Source organism: Leishmania mexicana, chromosome 24, assembly GCF_000234665.1.
Source record: "Leishmania mexicana MHOM/GT/2001/U1103 complete genome, chromosome 24".
In the NCBI taxonomy this organism is placed as follows: domain Eukaryota; phylum Euglenozoa; class Kinetoplastea; order Trypanosomatida; family Trypanosomatidae; genus Leishmania; species Leishmania mexicana.
In genome coordinates, this window is record NC_018328.1 from 14,774 (window position 1) to 31,843 (window position 17,070).

At 56.8% G+C, this 17,070-nt stretch overlaps 8 protein-coding genes across 8 annotated transcripts; all 8 read left to right on the forward strand.

Moving 5' to 3' along the window:
* Positions 1-266: 266 nt before the first annotated feature.
* LMXM_24_0080 (conserved hypothetical protein) lies at positions 267-1,805 on the forward strand (the record flags this gene model as incomplete). Its single annotated transcript, XM_003875771.1, has 1 exon — positions 267-1,805. The coding sequence occupies one exon, from the start codon at positions 267-269 to the stop codon at positions 1,803-1,805; it is 1,539 nt and encodes a 512-aa protein (XP_003875820.1).
* Positions 1,806-2,312: 507 nt separating this feature from the next.
* Positions 2,313-3,056, forward strand: LMXM_24_0090 (conserved hypothetical protein; the record flags this gene model as incomplete). The annotated part of the gene is made up of 1 exon (XM_003875772.1): positions 2,313-3,056. The coding sequence occupies one exon, from the start codon at positions 2,313-2,315 to the stop codon at positions 3,054-3,056; it is 744 nt and encodes a 247-aa protein (XP_003875821.1).
* Positions 3,057-3,895: 839 nt separating this feature from the next.
* On the forward strand, positions 3,896-4,735 carry LMXM_24_0100 (conserved hypothetical protein; the record flags this gene model as incomplete). Its single annotated transcript, XM_003875773.1, has 1 exon — positions 3,896-4,735. The coding sequence occupies one exon, from the start codon at positions 3,896-3,898 to the stop codon at positions 4,733-4,735; it is 840 nt and encodes a 279-aa protein (XP_003875822.1).
* A 919-nt stretch (positions 4,736-5,654) lies between these two features.
* On the forward strand, positions 5,655-6,971 carry LMXM_24_0110 (conserved hypothetical protein; the record flags this gene model as incomplete). The annotated part of the gene is made up of 1 exon (XM_003875774.1): positions 5,655-6,971. One exon carries the CDS (start codon positions 5,655-5,657, stop codon positions 6,969-6,971), a length of 1,317 nt encoding a protein of 438 aa, XP_003875823.1.
* An 809-nt stretch (positions 6,972-7,780) lies between these two features.
* LMXM_24_0130 (G-protein (beta)-like protein) lies at positions 7,781-9,448 on the forward strand (the record flags this gene model as incomplete). Its single annotated transcript, XM_003875775.1, has 1 exon — positions 7,781-9,448. The coding sequence occupies one exon, from the start codon at positions 7,781-7,783 to the stop codon at positions 9,446-9,448; it is 1,668 nt and encodes a 555-aa protein (XP_003875824.1).
* Positions 9,449-11,400: 1,952 nt separating this feature from the next.
* LMXM_24_0140 (ankyrin/TPR repeat protein) lies at positions 11,401-12,585 on the forward strand (the record flags this gene model as incomplete). Its single annotated transcript, XM_003875776.1, has 1 exon — positions 11,401-12,585. One exon carries the CDS (start codon positions 11,401-11,403, stop codon positions 12,583-12,585), a length of 1,185 nt encoding a protein of 394 aa, XP_003875825.1.
* A 936-nt stretch (positions 12,586-13,521) lies between these two features.
* LMXM_24_0150 (glycosomal membrane like protein) lies at positions 13,522-14,184 on the forward strand (the record flags this gene model as incomplete). The annotated part of the gene is made up of 1 exon (XM_003875777.1): positions 13,522-14,184. The coding sequence occupies one exon, from the start codon at positions 13,522-13,524 to the stop codon at positions 14,182-14,184; it is 663 nt and encodes a 220-aa protein (XP_003875826.1).
* A 1,777-nt stretch (positions 14,185-15,961) lies between these two features.
* LMXM_24_0160 (conserved hypothetical protein) lies at positions 15,962-16,831 on the forward strand (the record flags this gene model as incomplete). The annotated part of the gene is made up of 1 exon (XM_003875778.1): positions 15,962-16,831. One exon carries the CDS (start codon positions 15,962-15,964, stop codon positions 16,829-16,831), a length of 870 nt encoding a protein of 289 aa, XP_003875827.1.
* Between the last annotated feature and the right edge of the window lie 239 nt (positions 16,832-17,070).

Genomic DNA, 17,070 nt, shown 5'->3' on the forward strand with positions numbered 1-17,070 from the left:
CGCCGCACCTGCGTTCTAGCGGCGTGCGCCAATGGCTCTCGCAAGCAGTGATGCTGCGGCCTGCTGGTTGTTAACAAGTAGCCTATCAGATGCTTGTGAGTTCGTGCAAGTCGAGTTCCATCTACCGCTCCTCCTCTGTACGCGGCACCGCGCTGTGAGGCATCCTCACTCATGTTCCTGCCGCGATAGGCGTCGAAGTCTCAGTCAAAGAGGCTCAGTTTCGTCCTCAATTTCCACGCCCTCCTTTTGTTTTTGCGGACGTGTGGATGTGCACGCTAAGAAAGCCTTTTACCTGGTGTCACTCAAGCCTTCTCTTCCCCCCAACACTTTCGGCAGCTGTCATCCAACACGAAAAGTGTCCCACGGCAATGCCTGTCATCGGCTACAACTGCGATAGCGGCGCTGTGGTGGAAGTTGTAAACCCTGGAACTGAGGCGCTTGGTTTTGCAGGGAAAACTGTCATCCCTGGCGGCGTCGTCTCGGCAGCTTCCGCAGGCGATGGGGTTCTTTACTACCTCCCAATGCCGTCACCCTCGATGCTGCATCGGCGCAACTTGGAGAGCGGGGCGGATGAGACCGTCGAGACTTTAGCTCGCGCGCACACGCAGGTTTTCTTCCACCGCAACAAGGTCATGTGCGTTTCCGCCGGGAGCAACGAGGTATCCGTGTATGACCCGCTCTGCAGTGTGACTGAGATTATCTCTCTTCCGTACCGTCTCCTTCGCGCCGAGCCGGCCGACCACGGCTTCGTCTTTCTCAGCGATTGCAACAAGGTGTTCGGCTACGATTTCAACAAGGGCCTGACAGAGGTGATGAACGGGGGTAGCATAACGAGTTTTCTGGGCCACTACAAGCAGTTCGCTGTTGCGCTGCTTCACGACGGCGACGAGCGCGTGGTGGGCGTCACTGAGGCTGGCAGCATGGTGGAGCTGGACGCGGTGTTGCCAGTTGTGCCGTTCACGTCGTTGGATGATGTGGTTCTCCACACAAACGACAAAGAAGTGGTGTCGTCGAAGGGTGGAAGCGCGGCTTCTCCTGTCGGGGAAGTCCACCTTTCGAGCTCGCAGCCAACTGATAGCGAAGTCCTGTGCACCATTTGCTTGTGCGAGCTCGATGGTGACGACGGTATGACCTTGGACTGCGGGCATTACTTTCACAAAGAGTGCATTGAGCAGTGGGTGGGCAACTGGATGGACTTCGCGGCGAAGGGTGAACACGTGAAATTCACCCGCGCTGTTTGCCCTGGCGGGTGCAAGCACTTGGTTCGCCACCCTCTGCTGACACAATCGAAGCAGATCAGCGAGTTGTACACGGAGGTGACTGCGAAAAAGGCGGAGCAGCTAAGGCACTTTGATGCGACAAAGGCCGAGCACAAATTCCTTTTCTATCTCTGTGGCAGGTGCGGGGGCGTATTCTACGGCGGCGATGAGGTGTGCTCACGGATGCAGGGGCGCGAACCGTCGTCTTCCCCGCAAGAACTGGTCTGTGATACTTGTCTAGCAAAGGGCCACAGAACCTGTGACACTCTGACGGCCGTCTTCAAGTGCCGCTACTGCTGCAATCCCGCCACACAGCGATCGTTCGGTACTCGTTTCGCGTGCGATCGGTGCATCGCGCGGTGGGACAACGCGGAGCCCGCGTTCATTCCGTGCCCGGGAGCCGACAGCTGCCCGTTTGACGGAAATCACCCGGAGCCCGCCTGCGACATTGCGGCCTGTCTTACGTGCCTCGATCCAGAAATGGTGAGCCATATTTTTGATCGAGTGGTGGGAACGGCTGACGGTGCAGGTGGTAGCGCCGATTAGTCTGCCATGCAGAGGACGTTGTGCTCCTCCTGTGCGAGGCGGTGCACTGTATACTTGCGACGCTGGTGGCATTCTGCAGGCTGCTCCTGCCTTCTCTTATTGCTGTATGAATTTTCTTACGCGGATGAGCGGCTTGCATGCGCAATAACATGCATCACGGGCGCAGCAACATCTCTTGAATACACGGTCATGTCACTCCTTCCCAGTGTGAGAGTGCGTGTGATGTACTGGCAGTGCTGGGACGAGTCGCGAGTGCCCTGAGTGGCTGGTGAGGTGAACCGGACAGCGCGTAAAAGGACGTGTTGTTTGCGCAGTCGTTTCTTTTTGGTTCTTTTGCAGCGATTGACGGTCCTGGTCTCCACGCCTCTCGCGCGCGCGACCTAGTGAAACGGGATCGTCTCTCTCTCCAAGTGGGCACGATGGCTTCACTTCACCCCTCTCCAAGCAGCATTGGGTGGGATCCGTGTTTCTGAGTTTTCAACCTCTTTCTTTTCCCTCGACTCGTCTATGTATCTTCTCGGGTCTCTGTCTCATCGTGGTGGCGCGAGCGCAACATGCGATTCGATAGCGCTTGCAAAGAAAATGTCGTCTGGCAGAATATACAAATTTTTATTTCGCAAGGAGCAGCCCCAGTGGCTGTGGGACATGGCGCTTGAGGTGCGCCTCCCTGCCTTGTTTCTGCTGGGCGTGGTGTACGTGAACACAAAGTGCTACTACGACTCACTGAGCGCGTACCAGGCGGGCTCACGATGGGGCATTACACAAGGAAAGCTGCTAGAGCTACGGAAGCTCAACTATAGGTACATTATCGTCCCGCGGTATGCGGTCAAGTACGAGTTTGACGTGGATGGCAAGCGATACGTCTCGACTCGTGGCACCACCGGTTCTCCGTATCGAAACTGGATGGAGGGGTGGTATTACGACACGATCACGGAGGCGGAGTATCTTCAGGCGATTCCTGTGCTTCGCGTAGGTGAGCGATGCAGTGTCTTCTATGACAAGAAGAACCCCAAGGCACATTCGGCACTCGCGCAGGATGCCAACTCATTCGAGATTTCCTTTCTGGGATTCTTGGCTGTCTTTCCGTTGATCATGGGCTACTACATGAAGGCCCATTTCTGGATGCTGCGAAAGGCCTACATGCCGAACAGGAAGATGCGTATCCGCTTTCCAGTTTACGACCATCCAAAGCCACCCCCGCCGCCTCCAAAGGAGCCTCATCAGATATCGAAGCTGCCGCCAAAGAATTGACCACGGGCGTGTCGGGTAGTGTGCTGGGTAGACTGCATGACTTGTCTTGTACGGCGTTTCCACTGGATACGGCTATGCGCGTGCCTGGTAGAGGTGTGCCTGTGACCACAACGTTGTCTTTGGCGGCACACAGGTGGAGTCGTCCGCGAGGGAAGCCCGATACGCAGCTGCAGTCTTCCGGGTTTTGTGACGGCTTGTTCTCTGTCTCTCCGTACTTGTGGCGTCGAGTGAAGCGGATGTGGTGTCTTAACATCAACATTTGAGGCTACTCGCAGCAGCGCACGGACGCTGCTCTCTGTCTGTATGTTCTTGTGTGTTTTTGTATGGAGCAGGACTTTGTGTTGTAGAGGCGACAGAGTTGCTCGACTTGTTAACCTTCCACATCTCTCACAGCATTGTGCAAAGAAAGGAAAAGAAAACTAACGTCGCGCACATACGCAGCGATACATGCAAGAATAACATGAGGATGCCGTAGGCCGAACCTGGTCGAATGAGTTTTTCCAGAAGCCGAGCCTAGGTGTGCTGCGTTCCAAGGTCGACTGCGTCTGAAGAAGTGACGTCATTTGTGTGTGTGTGCGTGGTTTCGTGATGGGCGTCTCGACTATGTGGACGTGCTGGTGAAAGGTTTTATGTGGTACCTATTTCTCTGCGTACTCCCCCCTCCCCCTCCTTCCCCTTGTCGCTTGATGGTGTCCCCGCGTACCGAAACGGTTCTCTCGCTTTGGAGTCTTCTCTCTTTTTCCATTGCCATCGGGCGAATTGTGCGGTATTCCGCTGATCAATACGCACGCTCATTTCAGCCGTCGAAAGGTTTGGAACATTGACCCTTGCTCCGAAACATGTCTGGTGAGTGCGTGTACGACTTGGTGACCGCCAGCGACCCCGTAGGGGCAGGGGGGAACGTGGTGACCGTCAAGCCCGCTGCCACCGCCAAGAAGAGTCGCCGAGCACCACCGCCTACGGCGTCCACCTTTGGCATTCACGGCACAAGCGCTGTTGTAGCGAACGCCGGGGGCGAGTTCACAGACGCGTCGGTACACCCCTCGCGGAAGCCCATTGGGACTTTTGGCCGCGAGGTTGGCCCGACCGTGACCCCGGAGAACTTTCTCCGCAAAAACGAAGGTCCGCTCACTGCCAGCCGCGGTGCACCGACTGTAGATAACTCCGCGTTTAAGAAGAGCGAATACCACCGCGAAAAGGCAAAGCCCGACGTGCCTTTGCGTAACGAGCGCCCTGTCATGGGATTACGGACAGAGAAGAACTTTGTAGTCGCCAACGCGGTGGAGAACACGTTGGCAGTGCCTACCAAGGTAACACCAGCCCCGAAACCTCGTGCGACGGATCGAGAGGACTTTGCCAAGGTGCCGCAGTACATCACAGAAATCAAAGAAGACATAAAAGCGCGCAAGCAGATGCTCGAAGACGAAAAGGCGGCGGACAGAACTGCACAGGAGCGGTGGTCGGAAATTTCTCCGTCGGAGCTGGCGCAGCTGCTTGATGGCCTTCAACGTCGCTGGGACGCACTCAACAAGGATTACCAGACGAAAGGATTCAGCAAGTTGGAAACACCGTCGCAGCGTGCACATCAGGAGCTCGTAGAGAAGCAACTCGTGGCCGTAGAGTTTGCAATGCAAAAGCTTAGCCGGCAGCACGTCTTCGTATTCGACGATCAGAAGTGAGCCCTCACGTGTGCGTTGCCGCCTCTCTCGCAGGCTCGTGAGTAGGAGGTTAGACGCGTGCTTCAGCGAGTGTGCGCTGCATCAATACAGGCGTTTTTCGTTTGTAAGAATGAAATGTACCTTTTTCCCTCTTTGTCTCCTTTCTTCGTGCTCGTTTCCAAGCGCGTCTCGCAGCTGTGCCCCCGCTCAGGGCTGCCTTTATTGTGCCATACCGCGGTTGTTGCTGTTAGAGTCCGCGACTTGAGGGCGACCGGGCGAGGGATGCGGGAGCGGCAGCTGATATAGATGACTGAAGCAGTGGGCTGGTTTTGGTGAACTGAAGACGGTCGGTGCTGTATGTGTATGCGTGTGTTTGTGCGCGCGCGGCTGCGTCGGTGCTTCTTTGGGTGCCGGATGTATAGATGACACTCTGGTGTTTTGGTTTGCGCACTTGTGCGCACGCTGATGTACCTCTCTTCTTGTTTTGTCTGCGCATGTTCGAGCAGTGCAATGAAAGCGAACACGGCAACACGCAGCTGTTGGACACGTTGGTGGCGCCAATAGGAATGCCCGACTTCAGTGTTTGCCTTTTTGCAACGGCTCCCGACATAACGTAGCGCCGTGGGTGCAGGGGAAGGCATCACAGGCAGCGAGGCCATGATCTGCTGCCTATCGATATCACAGAACCAACGTGGATGTGCCTACCACTTCGGCTACGGAGCTGCCTCGAGCGGCCTACTCATCATTGCCCCCCTTACCCTCTTTCCTTTTTGATTGGTGAACGGCGTGCACTCACTGCGGCGTGCCCTTCTCGGCTGTTGCCGTTTTTGTTTTGTTCTTCTCCCTGGTTTCCTGTGCCTCTTCGGGAGATTCCTGGTTGCAGGCATCCGCTGCACGGGTTTATGCCGTTGATAGGGCTGCAAGGAAGAAACCAAGGAGAATGTTCTTTGACCAGCGCCGCGTACTGACGGAGGATGCGCCGCGAAGGCCGTACCAGAATAATACCTCTACGGCATCCTTCGAGTGCCCACTTCTCAAAGGGCTGCACTACGGGCAGCGGAAGCTGATGCTGTCGGAAGTGGAGTTTTTGGTACAGATTTCCATGCGCAACAGAAGCTGCGGCAGCGGTGCATCCCCGAAGAAGGTGCTTGTCGTGTACGCCGGCGCTGCTTGCGGACTTCATTTGCCGTTTCTCTTTTCTCTTTTTCCGGCGCTTGATTTTGTTCTCATTGACCCAGCGCCGTTTTGCCCACAAGTCACGGAAATTGCGTCGAAGGAGGGGACCTGTGTGCTGGAGCTCATCGAAGGACTCTGCACCGCGGAGCTGTGCTTGCGGATTCGGCGTACCTACCACGAAACGCATGACATTTTCTTGGTGAGTGACATCCGTTCTGGCGAACCTACGGGCATGTCGCTGAATCAGGAGCACACGGACATGATCCAGCAAGACAACAACGCCCAGCGAGAGTGGTGTTTCTCGCTGGAGGTAGAGGCGGCAATGCTGAAGTTTCACCCTCCTTATCCGGCCGCCAAGGATAGTGACCCGGCCAACTACAAAGCACAGGACGCGACGGTGGAGGAGTACACATACCTGGACGGAACACAGCTGCTTGGGGTCTGGGCACCCAAATCTTCCTCAGAGGTGCGTTTGGTCGTCGTCGGACCGTTCAAGCGCGGCTACGAGGCGCCTACTCGACGCTACTACTGTACAGTGCACGAGGAGCAGTGCTACGCGTACAACATGGATAATCGGTACGAGAAGGACTGCGCGGCCGAGCGCCTCATCCTGGAGACGTACCTCAGCGCTTTTCCAGGCGCGTACAAATCCGTCGAACAACTCTCCAAAACGCTCAGTGTGCGGCTGGAGTATCCGCTGTTTTGTCCACTCGAGCCAGGGTTTACCGAGCAACATGCGCGATGGGTGACACTGCTGTACTCGACCAGGAAGCCCTCTGCTCTCCAGTACTTTGACTTGCTAAAGAACGACATGCCCGTTGAGCAGGTGGCAGGCCTTGTGACGAAGTACAAGGACTGCTGCGAGATCCCTGCTGGAGTTAAAGTCGGCGAGATCGAGTTGACACCTCATTTTTGGTCCGTCTTTGCAGCCGGTGACTTTGCTGTTGTGTACTGCTTCCCCGTTGTTCGATGGGGGTGGAAGCAGCACGCGCATCGACGCCAGCCGAACAAGCAACAAGGCGAGGGCGAAAAGCGCCATTGCCGGTTTGCCGGGAAAAAGCGAACGGCCAACGCTGCTTGACAGGCGACAGCTGAGGCGGGTGCGGAAGACCTTGGTGTTGTTCTCTCTGGCCACCTACGGCAGCAGTCTCGGGGGCTGCTCGCGACGAAGCTTCTTGAGTCACTTCCTCGCAGGCTGCGCAGGGTGAGAGAGGGAGAAATGAAGCGAAGTAGCGCTGAATTCGGTCGAGCGATGTGTTCTGCGTTGAACTGCGCTCGTGTCTCAGAGGCAGTGCGCAACAAGGGAAAGAAGAAAAGAAAACGGAGCCCAACAGAGTCGAATCGCCGAAGTGGCCGCGGTACTGAAAGTAGTGCAGGACCAGACAAAGGTTCTCGAACCGATGACACGGAAGTTTCCCTCTGCTGGTTTCTTTCAGACGCTGCGGAAAAGCCTATCTGGAGATCTTCCCTCTCGTCTCCTCCACGATTTCCAGCACAGTGTCACGCGATTTTCATCGCTGCTGACAAATTTGGCTGAGGTGGGGAGGGGGTGGTGATGTGTATGTGGGCGAGCAAACATCAATATTAGGGTGACTGAAGTACAGAATATGATTTAGTCTTGTCTTCCTCTTTCGTTCACTGCTCTCCTCCGCTGTTGGATGTGGTGCTCACACTCCCCCCCCGTCCAATCTCCGCATCCATTTTTCGATACTGGCACTGTGCTCGTGCTATTACTACGGTTGCGCACCTCTCACGACACCCCCTCACGCATAGATCGCACTTTATTCTCCACGCTCAACTCATATTTTTTTTTAGTCGCCTGGCCAGTTCATTTTCTCGTCTTGTAGTTGGTGCTAGCCGAGGAAACACACACACACCCACACACAAAAGATGAAAATCACGATCAATATTGAACTCGCACACTCGGAGCTGTACAAGGCGGCACACCTTCAGCAGACAGTGTCCGAGCTAGACCCGAATGCGGTGGTGCGATTCAAGACGGATACAAGCTTCCTAGCACAGCGCATCAAGGATGCGGTGAAGGCAAAGCAGTACGACACAATAGTGAGCGAGCTGGTCCACCGTCTCTCAGATCCTGCGTCCTTTGCGGATAGCCTAGAGGTAATGTGCTCAATCGCGTTCTTCAGCAAAGGCCGTGTGGACAGCGGCGAGAGCGTTGCTCCATTTGTAGAAGTGCTTAGTCGTCTGCCTGAGGAGGCGAAGACGCACGCAAGGGAGGCGATCGTGCAGCGCGCGATGACGTTTCTGTCGAAGCCACGGCGCCTGGACTGTAGCCGTGCACCCTTAATCGGCTATGCGGAGACCTTGGCCATGATGACGCGAAGGGAGCTGCTGAGCGTCCGTAGTGTCGTTGGGACTTTGGTGCAAATGATCGAGAACGACACGACTCGGACTGCTGGCATGACGTGCCTGGGCAAATTAATGGAAGTCTCGTACGAGGCTGTCCGGAACTGCGACACTGCGATGCTGAGTGCTTTGAGAAGCGCGGTTCGCCTCGCACAGATGAACGATACATTCCTGTACGACGTGGAGTACATTATGGAGGCATTTGGATGGTCGCCGTACAAGCCGGCGCTGAGCCTGCGTCGCTCCAGCTGCCATCACGAGTACCCCATTCTCTCTCTTGCCTACTGCGGTGGTGCGAACCATCGCGAGGTGGTGGTGAGCTCCTCGTCGGACGGCACGATAGGAACGTGGGACGGCGTCGGCGTGCTGCTGCAGAACGTCCTCCTTTCGCGCCATTACGCTTCTTGCTTAGACCTCACAAACCGCGGCCATACCCTGATCGTCGGCGCGGTGGGGCGGTACACCAATACTCCGCCGGCCGTGATCTTTTACAATGAAGATGGCAATCGCAAGGCGCAGTGGCAGGAGTGCGGCGGCACTGAGCCCGACGACGCTAACTTCATCTCTAGCCTCAAGTGTCTGAAGGACTCGTCCGGGTCACGGTACTGCGTCGGCGTGCAAACGTCGAACGCGAACTCCCTCATGATCTTCGACGGTCAGCACGTGACGCAGCGCTACTTTGATCACACGGACATCATCACCACCATTCACGTTCCCAGTGACCGCGAGAATCTGGTCATCACCGGGTCTCGCGACTGCTCGACGCTGATCTACGACCTCCGAGACCCTCGCAACGTCAGCGCGGCAACGCACCACACGAACACTGTTTCCTGCATCACGAGCTGTGACAACAACCTCTTCACAGCTGGACTCGACAAGCGCGTTGTTGTGGAGGACTTTCGAATGCTGCGCAGCCCAAACGTGCATCGCGACATGGACAGCGCTGTGTTGAGTATGTCTGTTAGCAATTCTCTACAGTGTGCCGTGGCGACGCTTACAGGTGTGTACCTGATCAACTTTTCTAGCAGCACCTCCGTACCTACGTCGTCGCGCTCCGACTGTGGCGGGGGTGCCTCTCGCTACAACGCCGTATGCTGGAACAATGCCGGCACCATCCTCTTCGGCGGCGGCGAGGCACACACACTGGATTTGTTTGCCCCTGCGTACGAGCTAAACTCTTTTGAGGTTTAATGGGTGTATCGTGCATCCATGCGGGGCTACAGGGTCAGCAAAGAGAAGCTAAACGCAAAAAAAATATGGAGGCGGAAGCAGCTCGAGCGTGACGTAGTCGCATACTGCAGCAGCGTGGGCTGAGTGTAGATTCTATGTGGTGCCTCACCTGACCCCCTCCTCCTCTCCTACGCTTTCCCTGACCCCTCTTCCCGATCTCCTCCCACAACTGTTAGCAATGTGTCTCCGCAGTCGATGTCCCGACCTCATTTTCAGCGCCTACACAGGTGAGGTGCCCTTGCACTCTCCTCCGTGTTTTCTTTTCTCTACTTTCCTCCGTTTGTTGCATGTAATGTTATAACATGAAGAGAAGGAGTGCGAGCTGACGCCCATGGCCTCTCTCCCTAAACACCCACGCGTCATTGTCTCAGTAAGGACTTGAAGAGCATTGATGCGCAGAGTAGCCGGGTGGGGCAGCGGTGTGTGTAAGAGAGAGGCGGTATTGACGTACCGATCAAGCGTGTGCTTGGTTGTTTGTGTTCTTTTACATTTATGCCTTTACTTTGGTGACTGAATCCGGCGTGGAGTGCAGCAGCTGCGTGCTGCCATGTGTTGCTCTTCTGTTCTCTTTTTCATTTCCAATCCTTCGTGTCCTCCGGTGTCAATCTTCCTGGATCCGCGTTCGTTTCCTGTTTCTTTTTTCTGTTGTCTCTTACTCTACACGGAACCCCTCACGACAGGAGGACACCTTTGGCGCGGTGTCTCAGGGTTCAGTGCCCGCTGCGGGCGAGGAAGCCAAGCAGCCGCCCTCTCCCCTGTCAATGCCGAACCAGATCCGGTGCTGGCAGGGTCAGGTACCTGCGACGTGAGGAGGTCAGAGCGACGTGAGGCTGCTGATGTCGGAGGTGGGGCTGTGGATGGATCTGCGGCGGAGCGTCCTGGGGCAGCGAAGTCATATATACACTATCCATATTATGGGCAGGACTCCAACGTGACGCGAACGCAGCCCACGCGGCCCTCGTACTGCCTCCTGGCACGGGATGCCTCAACCACCCCGAGGAGGATGCACGAGGTGGCGGCTGGCATAGCAGGAGCGGCTGTGTGGCGACCTGCAGAGCGGGAGGTGGGTGTAGCTCGAGGCAGGGGCCGTGCTCGGGTGACGGAGTCGGCGCATTTCGTGTACCGCGTGTGTCTACGGCTGCTTGGAACCACGCGATGGGGCCTGTGGCCGGCTGGCCGGGGGAGGCGCGGTAGGGTGGTGTCTGAGGCATGCTGTGTGGCAGAATGGCCACGTTGGCGGGGGGGGGGAGGAAGAACTGTACACTGATGCATATGTGTGCACCGACAGCTACAAGGGTTAGTGATGTGCGGAGGAAGTGTGAGGATGTCATTGCCGGGAATGGACGACAAACGTCAGTGTGGCATCCGTGCGATAGAAAAGAAACACGAAGAAGAGTCACCCATCTCAGACGAAGTGCGCATTGCACGTCTTCCTGGTTTTGCCGGACGCGCTCACCACTCGCATTTCCGCAGCGACCCCGGCTTTGCCCCTCTTGCCTCACCGTACGTAACCGACATTGAACAGAACACGCTTGTGTTTTTTTTCGCCGGTCAAGACCAATAGCCCTGGTGAGCAGAAAGAAGAATGCGCTAGGCGAACCCTGCATGGAGACGATCGCTTCTGGGCATCTATGGTTATCACCACCCATCGCAACTTTCCTCTGTTTGATTCCTTGTTCTCTTTTTGTTGGTGTATGTGTGTGTGTGGGGGGGGGTAAACGCTCTGTGCACTGGTGGCGTTGCCTCGAACGGCGGATAAACGACCACGGCCTCCACTTACAGCACAAACGATCGCGCAGATTAGTTCGTAGAGAGCGATAGAGAAGGGCGAGGAGGAAGCGGCGCACGCAAAGTAACGGCATCATTCGGGTGCCAGTACACTTTTTTATCCCCTAATTAAGACGAAAGGAGACATGGACGACGGAACTCGCATTACCGAGGATGTGGAGAAGTTTCTTCGCGCTGCGCGCTCGCGCGACACGGCAGATTGCAGCCGAATGCTGAAGGAAAAGCCTGAGCTCGTGAACTCCGTCGAGGCTGGTGGCTACGCTGCCCTCCACTTTGCCGCCTTCAACGGTGATGCGGAGATGATTCGCCTTCTGCTAGAGTACAAGGCGGATCTGAGCATCGAGAACCTGGACGGCAACACGCCTCTTGTCATGGGTGTGAAGGGACGACAGCTGGAGTGCATTCGCATTCTGGCAAACGCGGGAGCCGATGTAAACAAGGAGTCCCCCTCAGGAAGCGCGGCTGCGCACTACGCCGCATCTATGGGATACCTGGACTGCCTCCGCCTTCTTGTGGAGCTGGGGGCCAAGACGATCTACGGGGAGAACGAAGCGGGGACTCTGCTTCACTGGGCGTGCCACTCTGGTGACGTCAACTGTATCGGCGCCGTCATTTACGAGTTTAAAGTGCCAATCAACGCAGTGGACAAGCACGGCGGAACGGCTCTGTTCACAGCCATTTTCATGAAGAAAATGGAGGCAGCGGAGTTCCTAATTGAGCATGGCGCGACGGTCAACATCGCCATTGCCAACGACGGCAGCACGCCGCTGCACATTGCTGTAGAGCATGCAGACTCGGAGTGCGTCCGCCTACTGTGCAGCTGCGGCGCCGACGCTAGCGCCAAGAACGAGGAGGGCAAGACGCCGCTGGAGTTGGCGAAGGCCGCCAACAAGACTAATGCTGTCAAGGAACTCGAGAAGGCGCAGGTACCGCAGGAAAAGCGTGCTGATGAGGCGGCGCGGTTCAAGAACCAGGGCAACAAGGTGTTCCAGCAGGGCGAGAACGTCAAGGCTGCGAAGTTCTACACCCTCTCCATTCACCTCGACCCCACCAACCACGTCTACTACAGCAACCGCGCCGCCTGCTACTTCAACCAGCACTTCTACACGGGAGCTTACTGGGATGCTCTGCGCTGTATTGCACTCGACCCGTCGTGGCCGAAGGGCTACCTGCGCAAAGCCGCCACTGAGCTTGCGCTGAAGAAGTACAGTGACGCACTCACCACCGCCTCACAGGGCCTGAAACTCGACCCCACGAACAAGGACCTCCAGCAAGTGAAGGACGAGGCGTTCAAGATGCTGAAAAGGTGATCAAAGGAGCAGTTTCTCGAAAGGAAAAGAACGCTCAGGCTGCTCTCCGCCCCTCTCCCTGTAAGCGACGGCGAAGAGAAGGGGTAGGAGCGAGGAAGGACTTGCCTAGCGTTGTGGAGATAAGCCGCCGTCAGCGCAGTTTTTGTAGGGCGGTGGTGGTGCAGGGTGCACGTGGGATTTGAGATTGGAATGTTGCGGGTGTCTGTCAGGGTCTCTCTCTCGTTGCAGGTGTGAATGCGTGGGTGTTTGCTAACGTACTTCTTGGCGGATGTGAAGGGTGCCGTCACGTCGCTGAGGGCAACGGAATGCGAAGCAGAAGTACAGAGAGTAGATCAGCCCCGACCTCTTTTTCGCTGCGGGAGGGCACATGGGTGCGCTTAATCGGCTTCACGGTCACCGCTGCTTTCTGCGTGTCCGCGAGTAGACGCGACGTATCTTGTGTTCACACCCATTTCCTTTGTGTAGCTCTATTTTTGATCTTTAGTAACGCCCCTACGAGAAAACGAGGCCTCTCAAGGCGCGGAGCAGGTAGCGCCATTGGTCTTGCATCTCCTGTAACGACTTCTCTCCTTCGTGTGGCACTTGAGCTGCCCTCTACCGCCATGTGGAAAATGCACTTGCGCAAGTGGTGGTGTGATGCACCTGCAAGCCCAGGCCTGTGTTGCGGCGGCTCCTGCTGCATCGAACCGTTTCCTTGACGTCTGACTCTACACCCTCCTCTTCTTCTCCGCTGTTACCTCGCGTCGTGTGCCTGTGCATCAGCTGCCCCACTCCTCCGCCTTGCACGATTGCACTCTTGCCGCTTCTCTGTTCAGCGCTGTTTCCCCATTGCAGGCAAGCACGCAGCCAGACCACTCGTGCCTGGTACAAAACTTTAGTCTCCGACCCTCTTCGTGTCGCATTTCTCCCTCAACACCCCCCCATCAGAAGTTCAAGATGTCCGTCGTTGGCACTCTTAGCACCTACATGGCCGTGACCGACTCACGCGACAAGATGATCAAGGGCGCCGGGTGCTTCTTCAAGATGTTGGCCGCCCTTTACGGCAACCCCAACTTCATGAAGACAGGCGCGGCCATGTCCGATGCGCGCTGCTGGATACGCATGCTGTCGTGGCTCAGTAACGTGCAGAAGATCAGTGACGCGATGGAGAAGCGCATCGTACAGCCCCGCGACGTTCTGTTTGTGCTGCGGGTGCTATTTGACGGCATATTCAGCCTCCTCGACAACATCGTCTTCGCCGGGCGTTTCTTCAACCCGAATTCTCCAAGCCTGTCACAGATGTCGTATGTCTCGCGCGCGTCCCTCTTCTACGGCTATGCCGTGGCTGTGGTGCTCGACATGTATGACCTCATGCGGGATCCGAAAATGCCGAAGCGCGGTGACCGCTGCCTGGTGCTGACGCGCAACGCCTGCGATATGGTTTCAGCCATCGGCAATGTGTGCCCTGTGGACATCGGCGCGGCCAATGTCGCTGGACTGGGTCTCATCAGCGCCATTATCGCGACCCGTGAACAGCTCCTGGCGGCAGCCACCAAATCTGACGGCAATACCATCGGCGCTATCCCAGCAAATGCGGCTGCGCAGCAGCCGAAGAAGTGAGGGCTCTCTTAGCCTCAACGCATGCCCGGCGTTAGGGTGTGCTCGGCTGCTTTTCTTTTGAGTTTCTTTTCTGACCATCCGTAGGCTTCGTTCTGAGCACCAGTGCTGGGTGCACTTTGTCACTGCGCTTCCCCCCCCGTCTCTTACAACCCTGACGCTTTTTTATTTACTTGTTTTGCTCTTTGTTTTATTTCGCTTTATACACATACACGAATAGACTTCGTCCCCGTCGGCTGTTTCTTGCTTGTCTCTCCGAGGTGTGTGACTCCCTCCCACCTCTCATGGGTTTTGCCTTCTCGCAGTGCCGCCGTGGCCAGTCGTCTGCACGGAGCTTGTCTAAGCTTGCACGCGCACTTGCGCGCAGGCGTGCAAGCTAGCACCTGGAAACGCTGCTGAGTCTCCACGTCTAGGGCTGCTTTTTGGGAGTTGTGCGTGTGCGTCTCTCTTCTGTGATGATGGAGGACACCTTTGGCGCGGTGTCTCAGGGTTCAGTGCCCGCTGCGGGCGAGGAAGCCAAGCAGCCGCCCTCTCCCCTGTCAATGCCGAACCAGATCCGGTGCTGGCAGGGTCAGGTACCTGCGACGTGAGGAGGTCAGAGCGACGTGAGGCTGCTGATGTCGGAGGTGGGGCTGTGGATGGATCTGCGGCGGAGCGTCCTGGGGCAGCGAAGTCATATATACACTATCCATATTATGGGCAGGACTCCAACGTGACGCGAACGCAGCCCACGCGGCCCTCGTACTGCCTCCTGGCACGGGATGCCTCAACCACCCCGAGGAGGATGCACGAGGTGGCGGCTGGCATAGCAGGAGCGGCTGTGTGGCGACCTGCAGAGCGGGAGGTGGGTGTAGCTCGAGGCAGGGGCCGTGCTCGGGTGACGGAGTCGGCGCATTTCGTGTACCGCGTGTGTCTACGGCTGCTTGGAACCACGCGATGGGGCCTGTGGCCGGCTGGCCGGGGGAGGCGCGGTAGGGTGGTGTCTGAGGCATGCTGTGTGGCAGAATGGCCACGTTGAAAGCAATAACAAAATCTTGCGCATGTGTGCCAGAGGACATGTGTTCATGACATTCACCCGTCTGCACGTGGCACTCAGCCAATGAAGTTAGTTGACACAAGGCCAAAAGAGCGGAAGTGCACTGCAAGGAAGATATGCGCCTCGTGTCGGATGAGGGCGATAGTGAGAGCAAAGTGTTGCGCGCCACATTGAAGAAGAAAGAATCTACGGCGCTCATCATCTTGTTGCTCCCTAGAGGGATCAGTAGCACTTGTAGCAGAAGGAGACAGACCGCGGGCGCACGACAAGGTAGGGGCAACCGTTCCGTGCGACCGTGGTGCAGTTTGGGAATTCAGGTTGCCGTGTCCGCATCCCCCGTCCCCCTTTTGCAGCTGTGTGGTGTTCTCCCCCTCCACGGAGGGCAAGTGAGTCACACCGCGACGTCGCAATGTCAGGTATCTGTCGCACTTCTTCTTCACACACTTTTTTTCTTGTATGCTGCTTCTCTGTCTCCTTTGAACCCCGGCTCTCATGCACACCTGCCGAACCGTCTACCGGGACTGCGTGTGCAGATCCTTGGAGTCCTTCACAGCCACTTCCTCTCCCCCTTATCCTAGGCGACCCGCACGCTTGCGGCGGCCAACCACTCCCGCGAGCGCAGCATTCGTAGACAACCGCCCCCACCCTCCTCAAACAAAAGAAGACAGGCACTTTTTTTTCTTTCTGCAGACGAGCTGCATCATCTTGTCGTCGATCGTGCCTTGGCTGAACTCATTGGTACCCATGGCCACTCTTGAAAAGCAGGTGCAGTCCAGCACGCTGAGCAAGCAGTGCCGGGCAGATCTGCTTAACCATCTCGCGGAAGTCGAGACAAACTCTCGGTGCCTCTCCAAGAAGATGACCACGCTCCCGGACGCCAACCTCCCATCTGCGGCCACGATGCCCACCGACAACTCCGTGAAGCGTGGCACTCGGGCCGCCACCGCCGGCGCTAACATGGAGCGCTTGCTACACTACACCACAAGAAAGCAGGAAAAGGATGAGATGATTGCTAGCCGGATCACCTCCGACACGAATCTGAGCGGAACGTACTTCAAAGGTTGCTCGCACAAGTTTGTGAACGGCGCACGCAGCTGGTCTGACCCATTCCGGACCTCGCGCAACCGCACGGCGCTCTCGGGCAAAGATATGGATTTTGTTTACCGCTATGCCGAGGCAGCGACGGGGTCCGCAATTGAGCGCCCGCAGCCGGCAGACGACGCCTCCGTTGCTGCGACGGCGGCGTACCGCGAGGGGTTCCGGCAGTACAAAGGAAGAGACCCCACCGCGAAGGAGATGGAGGAGGCAGGCAGGCTGGTCTATGCTTTTGATGAGAACGGCAGCGTTGGGGTACTTCAGAAGCCGCACAGCTGCTACCCTCACACGCATATCTCGGCCGTCAAGACGCACATTCGCGCGTGCCCAAATCAGGTGTACTTGCCGGAAGTGCCTCCTGTGCGTGCCGCACGGAGCGAGTTCCCCGGACCGATCCCAACGTGGTCGAGCACGAAGCGCACTATCACCATGGCCACCAATGGGACGTACCAACCTGGCCACCATCAGGTCAGGAGCCTGAAGCGGGAGGCAATGAGTACGGTGGTGGGCTCTCGCTGAGCCTCACTTCTTTCTCTCGGTGCACTTACTACTCGAATCTCGCCACACGTGGTGCCCATGAGCGTTATAGACAACCCCCTCGGCTGGTGTGCGCGGCTGTTGTTCTCCGTGATGCTGTGGTTGCTGTTCATGGTGGGTGGATGTACAGTCCTCTTGTGTTCATTTTTGCTTCTTGTGCCCCCTTGTTTTCTTTGTATCTCATCTGTCTGATAGACCGTGCACCACGTGTGTCGAGGAGA